Source organism: Indicator indicator, chromosome 24 (genome assembly GCF_027791375.1).
Source record: "Indicator indicator isolate 239-I01 chromosome 24, UM_Iind_1.1, whole genome shotgun sequence".
Lineage (NCBI taxonomy): Eukaryota > Metazoa > Chordata > Aves > Piciformes > Indicatoridae > Indicator > Indicator indicator.
Genome location: NC_072033.1, coordinates 12,537,535 through 12,556,299, shown reverse-complemented (window position 1 = coordinate 12,556,299; position 18,765 = coordinate 12,537,535). Strand labels below are relative to the sequence as shown.

The 18,765-nt window shown below is 48.3% G+C and overlaps 1 protein-coding gene across 1 annotated transcript; it reads right to left on the bottom strand.

Moving 5' to 3' along the window:
- Positions 1 to 3,109: 3,109 nt before the first annotated feature.
- On the bottom strand, positions 3,110 to 17,826 carry SLCO4A1 (solute carrier organic anion transporter family member 4A1). The gene is made up of 11 exons (XM_054392050.1): positions 17,001 to 17,826; positions 15,847 to 15,937; positions 14,874 to 14,995; positions 14,455 to 14,566; positions 8,107 to 8,261; positions 7,222 to 7,417; positions 6,476 to 6,641; positions 5,699 to 5,871; positions 4,918 to 4,982; positions 4,266 to 4,414; positions 3,110 to 3,259 (listed from the first exon to the last, which is right to left on the bottom strand). The coding sequence occupies exons 1-11, from the start codon at positions 17,824 to 17,826 to the stop codon at positions 3,110 to 3,112; spliced, it is 2,205 nt and encodes a 734-aa protein (XP_054248025.1).
- Positions 17,827 to 18,765: the final 939 nt, after the last annotated feature.

Genomic DNA, 18,765 nt, shown 5'->3' with positions numbered 1-18,765 from the left:
CACCCCACCTGCCCCATTTTCCCCCTTTTTCCCCCTCAAATCCTGGAGCACCTGGGCTCTGTTGCAGTCTCCTCCCACCCCAGGTGTGGTCACTTTGCCCTCCCCACCCACTCCCCTTTTTAATCCCCTCCAGGAAAGACAGAAGCCCCAAGCTGAGCCCATCTGGGCTGAGGATCCTCCTCTTATCACTGGTGAGTCCTCGTGGTGCACACCATGTAACTGGGGGGGACACAAAGGCTGGGGGGCCTGCTGGCCCCCTGGCTAGGTAGGAAGAGGGTTGGTGGCTACTTCAGTATCATCCATGGATGCTGACTCCTTGCTGGGCCTCCTTACTGGGGCTGAGCTCCTCTGTGTGGTATCTTGGCTGGTTGAGGGTCTTGCCCCCAGCTCTGGGATGGTTGCAAAAATGGTGGTGGTGGAGCAGGAGCTGTTTAGGCAGGGGGGAGGATAGTGTAGAGAGAGCAGGAGCTGCTTTGGGAAGATGAAAGGGGATGGTGGTGGGGGAGCAGGAGCTGCTTTGGGAAGATGAAAGGGGATGGTGGTGGGGGAGCAGGAGCTGCTTTGGGAAGATGAATGGGGGAGGGGTGGGAGGGTGTATTTTCTGAAGTGTTTTTTCTTCCTTGGAGAAAACATGATGGCCTGTAGTGAAGCCTGGCCCCTCATGGAGACACCTTGATGACGTACAGTGAAGACTGGGTGGCCTGGACCCTATTATTTGCAGGATGGGAATTCTAGGCAGCACAGACCCAGCCCACCTCTGCTGAGAAGAGCATCTAGGAAAGGAGGAACAACACACACAAGTTCCTGTGAAATATTGATTACATTTCTATGCCTTCATAGCAACATAACACCTCATATGAGACTGGGAAACACTTTCAAATATCTTAAGTTACCTGTACATACCTGTCTATGGAACAGGAACACCTTGTTGCTGCTTACTTAAATCCATGACTTACCAGTCCCACAGCAACACAAGTGCCCAGAATCCCAGGAGTTTTTCTTTTGCTCTGGAAACATCACACTCAGATAAAGCTCATTTTATAAACACTAGAATTGCATTGCAATATCCATATATATATTAGGAAAACCTTCTTCCTTTCATAAATATATCAGGCATAAAAGGTGTTCCCCAAATACATTCGTGCATTTTCCCCATCTGAGATCCCTGCTTTGTACCCAAAGTGTATGTAAGCTGGGAAGGGCAACTTTTGGGCAAGGCTTGGAGACAGGTTCATGTTTGTAGGTAGCTCCAAACCCAGGTGGAGGTTGTGAAGAAGCTTCTGGTGTTTGGATGGTGTCAGGATTGCTTGCTCTATCAGGGAGTCTCATCCTGCCTCCCTGGAACAAAGAGGGCTCTCCTGCATGCTGTGCCCCATCAAAGCTGCACCAGCTGCCCATGTTCAAGCAGCCAAAAGCCACTCTCCATCTCACCCTTAGCACTTCTAATCTTTCCAGCAGTTACTGGGGATACTCAAGTCTCTCCCAGCACTTGACTGAGGCTGGGAAGAAAGAAGGTCACTAGTTGGCTTTGGTGGAGGGAATCTGTGAATGGAAGAAGCTGCTTTCTTCTCATTGAAGATTGACCACACTCCCAGCACTACCATCCTTGTCTGAGACAGGATTGGCTTCACTTTTTCTCTGAGAGTTGGTCCTTTGCTAACAAAGGAAACAAATGCCCCTCCTGTCTCCATTTACAAAAGCACAAATACAGAAAATATACAAAAACATCTGCAAAGTAGCAGCTGGCACAAAAGAAGGGACAGTTTTGCAGCTCAGCAATGTAGGTCCTGTCCCCATGAACAGGATTTCTGCAGTGTAGGTGTGCAGGGGCTGGCTACAGCCCTCCCTCAGAGCTGTACCTGGATTATGTGGCTGTGCAAACACAGGCATACTAAGCACTAACCTCACCTGAGCTAGGTTGAGAGGGAAGCCAGACATACACCCCCCCAAATTCCACCTTTCCCCCCTGAGGAAGGTCTTGGTCAATATTGCAAGTGCACATTCAAAGATCATTTGGGGAACACTGCCTTCTCTACTCACAAGCAAGCCAGTTACAAGTCAGCATCTCCTGTCCACAAGGCAGTCTGTCCTTAGGGCAAGCTAGCCTTTAAGCTAGAGGTGAAGAGACAAATCTAATCCCTTCTGACTTTTCTCACCTACCTGAACTCACCATCTTTATGAAGCAAGCACAGAGAAGCATTGCATAGATCTGTACCCCCTGTCTTCCCACACCATGCATAGATCTGTACCCCATGTCTTGTCTTCCCGCACCATGCATAGATCTGTACCCCATGTCTTCCCACACCATGCATAGATCTGTACCCCATGTCTTCCCACACCCAACAAACAGCAAGAAGAAAGTTCAAGTTTTGCACAGTACATTACAAAAGGCATCAGCTTGGAATGAAAGAAACTGAAGTGTCACCAGGGTGTAAACCCTGCGATGAAGTGAGGCAGTGGATGTGCAGCACTCAGCAGCTCTGGGGGCTGGCTGCCTGTAGTGTACTGATGAATTTGGTAGACAAATCTCTTCTCAGACCCATTTCCCATTGCACAGTAAGACAAATTTGCATAATTAGATAACCTGCCCCTGAACAAAAGGAGCAATGTTGTGTGTCACAGGAAGCAGGAGGACATGTCGGGGCCGTGTGCTTTGCATACAGCAGTTTTAAGGGCCAGCTGTCCTCTCTGCCATGCAGACCTCAGGACAGCAGGGCTCTTCTCAGGCTTAAGAAGTCCCAGCAAAAGTTTTGCTACAGTTGACTTTACAACTGAGATATTTAGAGCCCAGGTCCTCTGGTGATTTAAATCCCATGTGCTCCATTGGAGTTACTGGTGCTTATTTCCACGAGTGGAGAATGTGGTCCTGGCTTGTCACAGAGGTAAAGCTATGGTAGCCCTTTCTTTAAATTAAATTAAAGAAAATAACTGCATATGGCATCAGCACACCATTTGGAATGTGCTTCTGCTGTTAGGAAAATAACAAACATACCAATGGTTAATTAAATTATTTATCTTGAACTAAAAAAAAAAAAAGTGATAATATTACTGCATAACATCCTCTCATTGTATTTCTGAGGCTGAGAAAGTCACTTGCACGTGTCCAGCACTAGACATCCTCTTCAGCTGGCAGTGAAGCTTTGTGTTCCTGGAGGTCACTGTTACCATTGTCAGATGTGTCTGAGCTGCCTGGAGCTGACTCTGCTGGTGGAGGTTTGTAGAGTAAACAGGCGACTATAAAGAAGGTTGTCCCAAGCACCTGCAGCCATGAAGACATCTCATTACCCTCTGCTCTCCCCAGACCAGGTGCCTAGCTCTCATCTGGGATGAGATTTGCTGACCAGGCTTTGGAGAAGAGGTCATAGAATCATACAATCATTTCAGTTGGAAAAGACCTTCAAGTTCATTGAGTCCAATCATCATCAGGTCTGGTGCTAAACCATGTCCCTCACAGCACCACATCTCTCCATCTTTTAAACACCTCCAGAGATGGTGTATGCACCCATCTCCCTGAGGAGCCTGTTCCACTGTTAAAGAACCTTTTCAGAGAAGAAGCTTTCCTAATATCGAATCTAAACCTCTCCTGGTGCAATTTGAGGTCATTTCCTCTCAGATGATGCTGGAGGGGGTAAGACTCTGAGCTTAGCAAGCCCCATTGCAGTGGGACAGTGAGAATCTGAAGAGCTGTTCAGCCCCACAGTCACCTGGAGCACAGAGCTGTGGATCAACACCACCTGAGCCATTTGCTGAAAGGCTTTTGAAAACCTTTTTATCACAGCAACTGCTAACCACCACTTTCTAGGGTAAGTGCTTGCTTGGGAGCAGTTAAAATGATGGTTTTCAGCTAATAAATAAGAAACATAGAGCTAAGCTCTCTTATTTTCTAGCAGTGATCGGGGAATGGTTATTTACAGCCTGCCCACGATGCCATCCCTCACTCTCACTAACACACTGCAGTTGTGTATTTTACTCCATTTCTAGCAAAAATCACTTTGGCAGCTGTTGGGAGAAGAGAAGGCTGCTTCATATGGTGCAGCAGAAGCTGTAAGCCTGGCAAATAATGAGAATTTTAGAGAACAATGGTGCCTTGAGCACCATTACCTAGCAAAAACCAAATGAAGCTTTTGCCTTCCCTGAGAACATTTCTGGTGGGAAGGTCTAATTTGGGCAGGGGATGGGGGGGCACAGATCAGGAAAAGCTAATTACACTGTCTCCTGAAGACCTGCTGGTTTTATCAGAGAGTGAAGGGAACAGGCAGCATCACCTTGTAGACCAGTCCAGCGACGAGGGTGTACCTGCTCATGGCTGAGTTCTGGTACACGTAGCAGGAGCCTTGCTCACCACACTGGTCCTGCCACAGCAGACAGGATCTATCAATCATGGACCCAAAGGCAATGGGGCCAGGGATGCCTCCTGTGGGAAAAGAGAGAGGACCTTCAGTTTGGGTAGCACCAAGCTTGTCAGAGGCAAGATGCGTGGAGAAAAGCATCAGGCTCTGCTACCACCATGGCTAAGCAAACTCATCCTGCAATGTCTAGAGCCAGAAGGTATCCAAAATATGCTGAGTACAGACACCTGAGAGTCCTGTGGGTCTTTTGACCAACCTGACAAGAGCCAAAAGACACACAGGAGCTTCATCAGCTCTGCCCCTTTTTGTTTTCTGAAAATAAGGACACATTGCCAGGCCCTCGGTCCATTACCTCACCTGTGACATGCTATAGAGCCCTTCATTCAGCTTGCAAATCGCATGGAAAGGAAATGAGGTTCTTATGAATGACATCAAACAAAAGAAATCATTCAACAGCTCATGTCCTACCCACTTCTTTTCCAACCCAAGGTGTTTTAGTCTTGGGTAACAGCTTGGCTCATGCTCCACAAAGCCCACAGACCGTTCTGAGAGTCACTCTGCTCCGTACCTAGTGTTCGTACCACGATCCACTGGATCCCGAGCGCGAAGGACCTTTGCCTGTCGGAGACACACCTGGGGAACAGAAAGGGAATGGTTTCAAAATGCTGCCAGACTGCATGGCACCACCCCACAATGCCACACTCTCAGGTCCTGCATATTTGAGACCTTCTTTGCCTTTGGAGGCTGAGGTTCACCCCAGTGCAATGTGCCCCCAACACTGCTGCAAACTGGGACGCACACCTGTGTGTCCCATCAGAGGAGAGAGAAGCCAATGCTCAATTTGCTTTCCCAGCTAGACAAGGAAGGGAGTTGGTCCTGATGTTTTCAAGCTGCCAGTAATGAGTTGGTTCCCAACACACTTTCCCCACAGAAGGATAAAGAAGAGCTGACTGAGAGGGGATCTTATTAATGTTTACAAATATTTGAAGGGTGGGTGTCAAGAAGGGGCCAGGCTCTCTTCAGTGGTGCCCTGTGATAGAACAAGGGGCAATGGGTACAAACTGGAACACAGGAAGTTCCACCTCAACATCAGGAAAAACTTCTTTGCTGTGAGGGTGACAGAGCTCTGGAGCAGGCTGCCCAGAGAGGTTGGGGAGTCTCCTCTGGAGGCTTTCAAAACTGGCCTGGAAGCATTCCTGTGTGGCCTAGGTTAACCTGCTCTGGCAGTGGGGTTGGACTAGATGATCTCCAGAGGTTCCTTCTAATCCCTACCATCCTGTGATTCTATGAGTGGTGAATATTTGGGCCTCTTTCAACAGTGGTGGAGGACAAGATGATTCCATGCTTACCGCAGAGTGGCGGTCAGGGCAGGAATGCTGCTCAGGAAGGTGAAGAGGATCACCACAAACATGAAGAAGAGGAGCAGGGGTCTTTTGGCACAGGAGGAGCTGCATTTCCCTGCTTCTGCATCATCAGGGCCAGGCAGGAGGGTTTCCTCAATGCAGCCACACTCATGGTAGACCTGGGAAAGAAAGGTCAGTGGGTGGTTTGTCAGGCAGAGTGTGGAGAAAGTCAAAGCTTTAGAAAGAATGAAGCTCAGGGAGGACAGAACCCAGCTGGTTTTTCTTCCAGAGCAGAGCAAAGCTGAAATCAAGCTGCATTCTCAACACACCTCTGTTTCAAAACAGGTTCTTCAATAAGAGAAATTAACTTTGCCAGGCTGCCCTTGAATGCTAAATGTCACCATGACTCTTCTCAAGCCTTTGCCTGTCTCTGAGTGACATGCAGAAAAGATGATGAGGTGCATCATGTTCACTGAAGATCCCAAAAAAGAACTGGGGCAAGAATTAGCTCTCCACTTGCCTGGGTGATCTACCAGAGATTTCAACCCAGTTTAAGCCAGAGCAAAGCAAAACCCATTGGACACACTGAGAGAAGCAAAGCAGGGTGACCTCAGGATACCTTCAGCCTTCATCCCAGGTGGTGCTTGAGAGCATCCATCCTGCACCAAGCTTTTGCATTGATTTGCAGCAAAGCTCAAAATTGAGGAGGCTTGCAGAGCTGGACAAAACTTTCACAAGAAGGTGTGTCACCACCTTGTTGATACACAGTGCTTTCAGACCTACCTTCCTACCATTTCTGAGGTTTTCAGACACCTTTTTGCACCCAGCATGGCAGGGAGAGTAATACATAACATCATTGCTCCCGCAGACAGGGCTGTAGGTCTCCTGTAGACAGCCACAATCAGCGTTGCAGGCTGCAGTCAGGTTTAGGTGGCCACCAGGCAAAGCACTAAAGGAAACACAGGAGCAGTCAGTGAGAAGACACTGAACAGCATTTTCCAGGAGGAAATGGGTAGAAGCAAGAGAAGGTGAAGGTGAGATGGTAAGAGAAGCATAAAGCCAACCTTGAGAAGGGCTTTGTCTCACACAATTTTAACCATGAACAGGAGTCGTGTCCTGGAGCTGTCTCTTTCCCACAGCTACCAAGGTCACTGAAACTCAAGTGATCAGCTCAGATCAGCTCCATTTGGAAAGGAGATATCAACTTTTAGTCTATCCAGTTTATCCAACCAGATAGAGGTATCTATGGACAGAGATGGAGGATCCTGCAAAGGCAACTGAAGAGTGGAGCATTTCACACTCTAATGATTTCCCCTCCCTTGCTAAAGAGGGAAACTCTTCCAGAAACTCCAACTAGATAATAAAATTATCATCTATGCTCTGGGTCTCACCCTCAATATCTGCCTGTGAGACTGACTGGGCATCACCAACACATCCACATATGACTACCATCAGCACCATGTGTTGACTTATCCTTTTATTCTGACCAGGGCCATGCAACACAAGACCAAGAAGATGGTTGTTTTTACCTTCCCTCATACATCTGAGTTACTCCTGCCATTGGCATGTTGGGGCAGTGAATAAAAAAAATGAATATAGCCAGCAGACTGGACACTGTGCAGAGTAAACACAGCTTGATGATTCCTGAACAGCGGAGTTTAAATTTGTTCACAAGGAATCCTCCCAGGAAAGTGCCTCCTCCTCCAGCTGGAACAACCAGATAACCTGGGGGGAAAAAAAAAATAAACAGAATAAAAAAGCCACAAGCAAGTTTAGAAATGTCAGCAAAGAGTTTTCATGTCTAAATACTCTGACTGCAAAGTGTTTGCATGAGAATAATCCCCTAGATGCTGTGCGACTTCTTGGTGGAAGTTCAATGGACTTTGCTACAGTAGATGGTCCTCCATAACAGCTCATATAATGTGCTATGAGCCCAGTAAGGTTGCTTTTCCTATCCAGAGATCTTAAAGCAGACTCTTTGAGGAGTACATCATAAGTACTGATTCTTGATGGACATCACTTCCTCAATCTACAATACAGCAGCTAAGCGAGGAGCTTCCCAGTTTCAGGATGATGACCAAATAACTCTCCCTGTTTGGATATTCCTCATTAAAGGAAACATCTAATTAATGTTTTCTGGTGATGGAACAGCCTACAGTAATTCTGCCTTCCTCTAGAGGGTAACAGATGGCTGCAGAAGTGACATGTTTCTTCCTGATGTCAGTAGATAACGGCTCTGAAAATGCACTTGGTGCAGATGTGCTGACGGGAAACGATTGTATCTAATAGCTGAAGATGGGAACTGCTCTGTAAATGAACTGCAAAGAGTGTTTGTCTCCATTCTAAATAAGGCTATGGAGCTCTTCTGATGGAAAGCAGAAGAGGAAAACCTTGCTAAAACCTGATTTCCTTACCAAAAAAGGTAGCAGCTTCAGAGGCACTTAAACTAAACTGAGACTCCAAGAACTTGGGTCCAAATGTGGACATCCCGGCAATGAGGGTGGCTTCAGTTGCTCCCGCTAAGCAGAGGAAGATGAAGGTAGGGTTCTTCAGAAGCAGCAGTACTGATCTGGGAAGGAAAAACACACTGGAATTGAATCACTGTGGCACATTTTGATTTCAGGTCTGTCTCGTATCATTAAGCCAGAAGGATCATATGCAAGGCAAACCAGCATCTCACTGTGCTGCATCTCTTTGAAGGACAAACCCCCCAAAGATTTTTGCTAGTTGGAGTTTGAAAGAGCAGTGAGTTTCTCCACTTACATTTATCATACCCTACCAGCCAAGGAAGGATGCTGAGGACACCTTCCCCTCTCCCTGTATACCTGTATGGAGGAGATGCTGGTGTTCTGGGGGAGACAGCCTGTCCTTAAACAGTCTGTGCCTAAAACCTGCTTTTTAATAAGATGTCTTTCATGTGCCAACTTGCTGTGGTTCTTGCTCCTACTGGATGTTGTGCTGATGAACTTTAGGCACCTCAGATGTGCCTACCCTGGCCATATTTTACAGTCCTGTTTGCTACAGCAAATGGACAGGGGAAATCTGAGAGACATCAACCAAACCCCTAAACCAGGAGGAAAGAATCTGAGACTCTTCTCTGTGGACCTCATGAGGGCACCAGATGGGTCTACTTATCCCATGCACATGTTCAAAATGGGGACTGGACACCAGCAGTGTGTGTGTGATATAATTAACATCCAGAGTGCCCACGACTTGTGTATGGATGATTTCAGTGGTGATCATCAGGGCCAGGATGAGAATCTTCCACTCCTAAATGGCCTAACACTGAAAGGACAACACTCCTCACCAAACCTCAAGCATTTCAAGGTTTTGTTAGTCCCTGATGGTAGTTATCCTGGGACTCCCAACCAAGAGCAGGGAACAAAGCTGTCTTATAGCCTCACATACACACCTGCTAGTCATGCACACCCACCTCCTCCTGAGAATAACAAGCTCTGACAACCATGGATCTTTTGCAGCTCAAGGGAAATACCAAGCAAGCCTTTCTGTATGGAAGAAGCACCTTCAAGGCACCTTGTATGCCACTGGAAAACAGGCAGCAAGCTTTCTCCCACAATCTCAGCACACTTCAAGCTTAATGTATAACTTGAGTAAATCCATTTTCTTTTCCACCCACTGGGATTTAGAGCCACAGATATGGCTAAAAACTTGCCAAGTGTCACTTATATGCAGAAAGATGATCCAGGAATGATTGCAGCTCTGAGGCACAGAGAGGCCCTTGGGCACATGGGATGGTCTCAATTATCTGCCACTATCTTGGATATTGGACTAAGAGTGTTGACACTGCTCTGCAGGCAGCGTTTTGTAACCAGCTTGAAATTCTGCCACGGCTTTCCCCAAGCCAAGTCCAGACCAATGCCACACATCAACCTCTTTCTGAGACAGGCACAACCCTGCCATCCTGCAGCAATGGGGATGCCATGGGGTGCTTGCTGGCTTGAATGGCACTGTCATGTAACACCTGCTGCTTTGGAGGAAATTGACTGTGGTATGACCCGTGTCAGAACAAGAGGACACAGTCTCAAGTTGTGCCAGGGGAGGTATAGGCTGGATATTAGGAGGAAGTTCTTCACAGAGAGGGTGATTGCCCATTGGAATGGGCTGCCCAGGGAGGTGGTGGAGTCGCCATCACTGGAGATGTTCAAGAGAAGCCTGGATGAGGCACTTGGTGCCATGGTCTGGTTGATTGCTTAGGGCTGGGTGATCAGTTGGACTGGATTTTCTTGGAGGTCTCTTCCAACCTGGTTGATTCTATGATTCTATGACTGGGTATCCTGGAAGGCATCAAGAAGAGTGTGGCCAGCAGGTCAAGGGAGGTTCTCCTCCCCCTCTACTCTGCCCTGGTGAGGCCTCATCTGCAATACTGTGTCCATTTCTGGGCTTCCCAGTTCAAGAACGATGAGGAATGGCTTGAGAGGGTACAGAAAAGGGCTACAAAGATGATTAAGGGAGTAGAACATCTCGCTTATGAAGACAGGATGAGACTTGGGGCTTTTTACCCTAGAGAAGACTGAAGGGGGATCTCATCAGTGCTTATAAATAGCTCAAGGGTGGGTTATCAGGAGAATGGGGCCAGTCTCTTTTCATTGATGCCCAGTGGCAGGACAAGAGGTAATGGGCACAAACTTAAACACAGGAAGTTCCATCTAAACATGAGGAAGGACTTCTTTACTTTGAGGGTGGTAGAACACTGGAAGCACAGGCTGCCCAGAGAGGTGGTGGAGTCTCCGTCTCTAGAATCATTTAAAACCTGGCTGGACACCATCCTGTGCAAGCAGCTTTAGGTGAACTTGCTCTGGCAGGGGAGTTGGACTTGATGATCTTGAGAGGTCTTCTCCAACCACTATCATGCAGTGATTCTGTGAGTGAGAGATGTGCTGGGCTCAGCATCAGATTTATGCAACTTTATCCACATAAAGTGGAGAATTCCATTGTACCAAAAGGACAAAGAAGCTGAAAGGCAGAAATGCCACACATTCTTCTTACATCTGGATTATGTGGAGCTTTACACCAACCACTGTCTAGCTGTTGGGATTAGTTTAATTTGCTGAACTGTTTTCCAGGAAAGACCTTTTTGATTGTGTTTTATTTGGAAGCACAAAGCCAAGCCTCTCAGAGAGCAAACACTTCTTGTGATGTAGAAATGGTAGAATGCCTTTACCTTCTTAAAGTTCAAGAGAAAAGAGAGGAATTGTTCCTTGGCACTAGTGTGACTTCATGCCTGTTGTTGGCCAAAAGTTTCAGGTTAGACCTGCAGGTAGGAAAATGCAGAGGAACTCCTTTCAGTCTTAGGAGTAAGGATTTACTCATGTAATTTAATCTGTTTGTAGACAGAAGGTGTAGTTGTGAGGAGCTACAGCATATAATACTTTATCAAAGCCAACACTTTCTTAATTCACAACACTTGATTCCAGACAGAAACATGTCTTGATAGTCTTGACTGTCCTCAGTTCTTGCAGCCAAAGGGATTTCAGAAAGCTCAGCACTGCCAAGAGAAGAATCCCACCATCTCTAAAAGCCTGATCTTGATATGGGTGCATAGGGGTAGTCTTTCCTCAGGCAATGGTCCTGCTGAGTGAGCTGGAACCATCTGTGTAACCAGAGCCTGCTCCTCTGAGGAACACCTGCATGCCCAGGACATCCCAGAATGTACCAGAGCATGGCCACAAGCTAACAAGTCATTAATGATAGTCAGATATTGATGCAATCTTAGAACATATGAATGAGGTCTTTTCCAGCACAAAATGACACCTGCTGGCACCACCACCAAGGGAAGGTAGGACAGCACCACAGGAACATAAACCAACCTCCCTTTATCAGCACAGCAAGGCTGCAATAAAGCCATGAGAGAAAGCAAAGCCCCACCCTGCCAACTAATCCAGGAGGGATGAGTGAAACACTGACTGTAGCTTCTCGTGCTGAAGATGAGAGCTTGACAGAGCAGTGAGTGATCCCCACAAAGTGATCTACAGCTCACTAGGACAAAGCCTCCTCTCCTGGCACAGCTCCACGTGTCTTCTGTTCGAATCCCTCTGCACTGACAGCAGAGGTTATTTCATGAGAGCAGTCATATGGAACCAGAGAAAGGAAAATGCAATTTTATCAGGCCTTTTCAACCCAAGAATTAAGACAGAAGCCTCTTGAGGGCAGAGATTAAGCTGCAGGGGCTGCATTCCTGTAAGCTCCTGCCCTCGGGCAGCACTGTGAATCCAGCAATTCATTAAGCTCGCTTACAAAGGACCTGATGGCATGGAATAGAATTTTGTTTCATCTGCTTATCTTTGTGAGACTCTAACTGTCCCCACTGTGAGAAACTGTGCAGCACCCCATCCCTTACTAAAACAAAAGCAACAGTATCCTTTGGCCTTGTTCTCCAGCCCAGTCCATGTGTCCCCCATGAGCTGCAGGCACAGATGTGATCTCCTCCTTAATGCAAGTTTCCAGAGGAGCAAGCCTGGAAGGCACTTCCCTTTTATTAATCAAAAGCAGGGAACACAAATGCCTGTTGGGATTCTGCTTTCAAATGATAACCACACCAAGGTCTGGACTCATCTGAATTGTTTGCTATGAGTTACCCACCTTCAGTATTTTTCCTTGAGGAACAAGGGGTGAAGGGAAGATTGCCTCCATACCTGCTGTCAGCCAGCCTTCACTGAGAAATGTTGAGAGTTTTGCTCCAGATAAGCAAGCAAAGCATCAACCACTGAATTTCATCCCTCTCTGCTGCCCTGTGTCTGTTTGGTTTAGTCATAACCTTATCATCATTTAAATGCAGGTTTTGAATGTAATTTCCTGGCTGAGAGTAAGCCATGACCTCGGAACATGGCAGCCAGTCAAGAATGCCATTTAATAACAGTATTGAAATCTCTTCAATGTAATATTCATCATAAAGCTGCCTTAGCCCCTGGGAAACTTCCTATGAAATCTCTAAGACTTTCAGACCAATGTGAGTAGTTGTGCTGACACAACACAGAGCGACTGCTGCTGAAAACTCCTGTGCCGAGCACCTGCTGCAAACCTCCTCTGCCAGCACAAAGGCACACACCACAACTGAAGTTCAGAAGTCACTGCTGGCAGAGGCACAGGGTTTGGCAGCATTTCTCCTCTCTCTTTACTCTGCCCTACTGGGGCCTCATCTGGTGTACTGGGTCCAGTTCTGCACTCTCCAGTTCAAGAGAAACAGGGAACCACCAGAGAGGGTCCAATGGAGGGTCATGAAGATGCTGAGGGGCCTGGAGTATCTCTGTGAGGAAGAAAGGCTGAGAGACCTGGAGCTGTTTAGCCTGGAGAAGAACTGCCTGAGAGGGATCTTCTCAATGCTCAGCAAGAGCTAAAGGGTGGGGGGCAAGAGGATGGGGCCAGACTCTTCAGTGGTGACCACTGATAGGACAAGGGGCAACTGGGATAAATTAGAACAAAGGAACTTCCACCTCAGCAGCAGTAAAAACTTCTTTGCTGTGAGGGTGCTGGAGCCTTGGAGCCCACTGCCCAGAGAGGTTGTGGAGTCTCCTTCTCTGGACAGATTCCAAATTCACTTAGACATTGTGATCCTGAAAAGCCTGCTGTGGGTGAGCCTGCTTTAGCAAGGGGGTTGGACTAGATGATCCCCAGAGGTCCCTTCCAACCTGCACCATGCTGGGATTCTGCGAGTGTTTGTCTTTGCATGGGGCAGCACAGATGCAAACTCTGCTCTAAGATCAGTCCTGGGAGAAAATGCAAAAAAGGCAAAATCCCCTCATTGACTGCAAGATCTGAAAGATACTCCAAGATCTCTGCAGCATCCAGAGTTTAAACACCAGCTAAAGCCAAGCTGTAAATAAGGCAGACTGTCTCCCTCTGCCCTTCATTCAAATACAACTCAACATCAAAGAATTTCAATGATCTCTAGCAAATGTTTCCAGGTTAAAAGACTGCACTTTATTTTGGTCACTCACTTGTTTCTAGCTAGGATCCCTTTAAACCATTTCCTACCAAACCTCACCCAAACTCAGAGCTAAGCAGCAGCTCTGTGATCAAACATCCTGCTGTGTCACTGCTTTGCAGGGGAGATAAGAAGTAGTAACACATAAAATGTAGCTGCAAGATGAAAAGACAAAAGGAAAAAAAAAAGAAAAGAAACAAAGGAACTGAAAGCTCCAGTGCAGGATATCTTGTTCCCTGGATTTGGAATGGAGCTGTAAGAGCTGAGGGTTTTGTTTCCACTCTTCTCACATTAAAAGGACAGAACAGGGATTTAACACAGGCAAAAGCCCTGAGGGAATAGAGAGAAGGAGACCTTGGACAACACCCAAATGCCCAGGAGAGGCCAACACAAGCAGACAGGAGGAAATACTGCTACCAGGGAGAGGGAATGAGGTGGCAATGTCTGTGCATCTCCTGTCACCTAGAAGGTGGCACCAAGCCACTCTCAGTGAAACTCAGTGTGATGCCTGTGACTGCAGGTGGAGCACACATGGTCCATCACACACAGACATGAGCTTCTGCAAACCACAGGCAGGACCAGCCACTGGTCCCCTCCTCTCCCACGTGATCCCCAGCACAATTTCTAACTCAGCCCATTTGCCAAGAGCCCCTGGCCACTGATGGAACCAGGCACTTTGCAATTTCCCCTGTAAGAAAGCACATTTGGAGACAGGCCAACCCTTTTAGCTAGCGTCACAGAAAGCAAGCTCAGCGGGAGCCCATTGCTCTTGCTTTCGGGGAGGGTTCTCTGAACCTAAGCTGTGGGGTGGTTTTCTCACCGAGGTAGATCTTTAACTGTTTTCCCAAAGTCTGGATCTGATGCTTTTTTGTGGCTCCCATCCTTGAGCTGATGAGCTTCTGACACTCTCATCACGATGTACCTCTGGGATCCTGAAAACAAAAGGCAAACCGGAACAAGGAGCATGTGAGACACGGGATGGGATGCAACTGAAGTTCTGGATTTGCAGGAGGATAATGCAACATGACATCCTCCCTCTGCCAGCAGGTGCAAGGGAGGGGCAGGGAAACAGGCAGCTGGAAAGCCATGGGGATGAAATCCATGTAGGAATTCTAATGTAAACACTGGCAGCTCTCCCTCTACCCCAGCATCCCCAGCTACATGTGAGCATCAGGATGTAAGTCCCAGGGTGATCTTGAGTACCACGAGGCCCAGCCCAAATTCCCTCGAGCTGTCTACCTGGGAGGCGCTGAGGGTAGCCCAGGATGGGGATGGAGATGAGGAGGGAGGCTGCTCCAGCCCCGAGGAATCCAATCCACCATGCCCCCACCCACAGCGTGTTCTCCGGGGTCATGTCAGTCCTGCAAGAAATGAAGCGGAGAGGACACAAGGGAGAGAAGCAGTGGTTTGAGATGGAGCAGGACAGCTCAGTGTGCCTCTCATTGAAGCTGGCAGGGCCTGGGGGGACCTGAGGAGGGATGTCAGTGAAGGAAACAGAGCTCTGGCTTCTCCCTTTGTGATCTACAGGGGATGCCATATCCATCATCCCTGCTTGCCACACCACAGCACTGCCTTACTGGAGAGCACAATGCTTAACGAACCCAGGAAATTACAACATTTAATTCTCCTTTAATCTCTGGCTTGCACATTCACCTCTCCCTGTTTCATTGCACTTTGGAGGTTGCTACAATCCTTGTTCCACCCCAGAGCCACCCTTTGCAAGAATACTGGTGGAAATAACCCATTCCATACCCTGGAAACCTTCTCCCACTTTTTAACCCATTCATCTGCTAAAGAGCCTGTAAGGAGGTAAGAATCAATTCCAAACACTACAAAGCAAGGAGGGGGACTAGGCATCCTGGCTGGATGACTGGAAGGCTGAGCAGCATTACTGGTGGCTCCCCAGGGAACTCATTCAGAAACTTCACCTGCTGCTCACAGTAACATTAGCACAGGCAGTGCAGCGTGAGGAAGGATCCAAGCTGACAGGTTTGTCAGCAATTTTCTTCCAGCCACAGCACTAACACAAACCACCCTTCCAGCCTCAGCCTCCCCACACCCCCAGAAACATCACTGAGCACCATGGGCACGTTTCCAGGCACCAGGTCATTTTTCCAGATCATTATTAATATTTTCTTTTTTTTTTTTTTTTACCCCAAAGGCAACATAAAACATAAAGGAAAAGGAACAAGATGATTTTTCAGCCACTTACTCTCTGCCAATTTCAGTATAAATATTTAGAAACATTCCTCCTACCAGATAACCCGCTGCAGGCCCCAGGATTGCAGCAGTGTAGAACACAGCTGAAAGGGAAAACAAGCCCTGTTAGAGAAACAGCAGCATTCCAGGGAGAGGTGCTGCCCAGTGCTGCCAGTGCCCAGCATCCTCTGCCCCACTGCACCAGCCCAATTTGTTCCTGGACCTGCGATGTTAAGCCTCCATCCACCTCACCCCCCTGTCCCTGAACCACCGAGAAACAAAGCCAGGCAGCTCATAGAATCATAGGATGGTGGAGTTGGAAGGGACCTCTGGATATCATCTAGTCCAACCCCACTGCTAAAGCAGGGTCACCCACAGCAGGTTGCCCAGGATCCCAATGGCCCAGGTGGGTTTGGAATCTCTCCAGAGGAGGATGCTCCACAGCCTTTCTGGGCAGCCTGCTCCAGGGCTCCAATGTCCTCACAGCAAAGAACTTTTTCCTGATGTTGAAGTGGAACTTCCTGAGTTGTAGTTTGTACATTGTTCTATCACAGGGCACTGAAAAGAGACTGGCCCATTCTTGACACCCACCCCTCAGATATGTATAAACATTAAGATCCCCTCTCAGGCTGTTCTTCTCCAGGCTAAACAGCCCCAGGTCTCTCAGTCTTTCCCCACAAGACAGATGTTCCAGTTTTAACAAGATTTCCCTCTCACACTAAGTCCCAGGGAAACTTTCACATCCATTCTAGGAAATTCTGATAGTTGCAGTGCTAAAGGGGAGATGTCCCCTTGCACGGACAGGGTATGACTTCATGGTTGTTTGCCAGAGGTTCTAATGCCACATACATGCTTGGGCATGCTGGAGAGTTGGCCCTGTGCCAGGAGCAGGAGGCACCTCCTGATCTGCAAGGCATGTGCTATAGGAGTGAAAACACCTACAGTTTATGCCTGGAAATAATGAAAACCTCCCTGGAAGCTGCCACATCCCTCCAAGTACCACCTTGCCCGTTATGGACAACAAAAGCCTGAGAGTGCCTCTCTTGAAACTGCTCAAGGTGGCCTTGAGCCAAGGCAGATGGTTCTCTGTCAAGGCAGATGGATCAGCCCATCACCCAGCCCATCACCCAGCCCACGGGGCTGAGCTGCCCCCCCAGCTCAACTCACCAATGTACACAGGGGAGTAGTTAGTCTTGACGTTTTCATCTAAATAGGTGACGCCGAGCGTGTAGAGCGGCGTGGCCCCCATTCCATGCAGGAACTGCCCCAGCATGAAGACAAACCGGTAGCTGGAAAGGCTGGAGGCAGCTTGGGCACAGGGCAGGCTCTGGTTGCCCCCGCAGACGCCCACCTCCGCCGCCGAACGCGCCTCGTAGCGTCCCGTGGTGAAGTGGGGCAAGGCAAAGAGCAGGGAGCCCAAGCCCATGAGCAGCACGCCCCAGCCCAGCCAGCGCGGCTTGTGGCCGTTGCCCCCGAAATAGCTGACGAAGGTGAGGCAGAGGCAGGCGGCGATGTCGTAGGAGCTGGCGATCAGCCCGCTCTGGTAGCTGCGCAGGTCGAAGCGCCGCTCGATGGAGGTGATCACCGTGTTGATGAAGCCGTTCACCGTCATGCCTTGCAGGAAGGAGGCCACGCAGAGGAAGAACAAGACGCCTTTGGATGTGTTGAAGAGCTGCAAGCACCCAGGTGTGAAGCCCCCCCAGCCGCATGCCAGTTCCTCCCCTTCGGCTGAGACGTATTTAATCCCTTCGCCGAACTGGGTCTCCTCCTCTCCCGGGGTGGTGGAGCAGAGGGGCTGGGCACAAGAATCAGAGGGGCTGGGCATACCGGAGGATGCTGTGCCATTGCTCAGCAAGGTGCTGCAGGCCTCCTGCCCACTCAGTACATCGAAGGTCTGAGCAGCCTCGCTGGGACAAGGAGATGGGCGGGAGAAGTCAAGTGTCTGAGGGAAACAAAAGCCATTTTCTCCAGTTGAATTCTGGGGCATTGCCATGAAAAGGAACACAGAGTTGAGTAGCAGATCAAGGTGGGGCTGGTGGCCAGGGTGGCTTTGCAGCGTAGTGAGGACTTGCCTATCCAGGAGGTGAGATTTTCAGTGCTTACATCAGTAGGAAGATGGCAAAGGTCTGAGCCAGGACCATTCTGCTCTGTGAAGAGAGAATTTTTGCACATGCCTTTATATAAAACCATGCTCAACACCCTCAAACACTGTTCTTCTTTTCCTTTTTTAATAAGCATAGCATTTTACTACTAATGTGGTGTGGTGGTACCTCAGGTATTGGGACACCCTTAACAAGTCATGGGACAAGAGGAAACTACCTCAAGCTGCACCAGAGGAGGTCTAGTTTGGACATTAGGAAGAATTTTTTCCCAAAAAGGGTTGTCAAGCTCTGAAACAGGCTGCCTAGGGTAGTGGTGGACTTCTTACTCCTGGAGAACTCCACCATGCAGATATGGTACTGAGGGACATGGTTTAGTTAGACCTGGTAGTGCTGGATTAACAGTTGGGCATGATGATCTCAAAGGTCTCTTCCAACCTACATGTTTCTGTGATTCTATGATTAAAGAAAAGAAGAAAACACTCAAGAGCAATGAAAAAAAACCAACAAACTCTCAAGAGAGAACATCTCCCCACCAGCTGCAGCCCCTTCTCCCTCCTCTGAAGAAGACCCTGCTCAGAAATGGCCACTCACACACTCTGTCCTTCTCCTTCCCCTGCAGAGGACAGCGTCAGAGCTACAAGTTTCCTCACTGCTACAAGTCCTTTGCCAACAACAGTTTATAATTATCCTGAAAAGTTTCCACAGTCAGATTGATTTGATTCCAAGCCCTCAGATCTGTTTACAGCTATTCAGTAAAATCCTTTCTATAACTAATTAGACTACATGCCATTTGGGAGCGAGCTGCAGGGCACAGGCAGCTGACTCTAACC

Coding starts and splice junctions, on each gene's coding strand:
- SLCO4A1 (XM_054392050.1), bottom strand. CDS start 17,826: ATGGCAATGCCCCAGAATTCAACTGGAGAAAATGGCTTTTGTTTCCCT. Junction 4,983..5,698: donor GCCCTGACCGCCACTCTGCG/GTAAGCATGGAA, acceptor TCTGTTCCCCAG/GTGTGTCTCCGACAGGCAAA. Junction 4,415..4,917: donor GATCGTGGTACGAACACTAG/GTACGGAGCAGA, acceptor CTTTTCCCACAG/GAGGCATCCCTGGCCCCATT.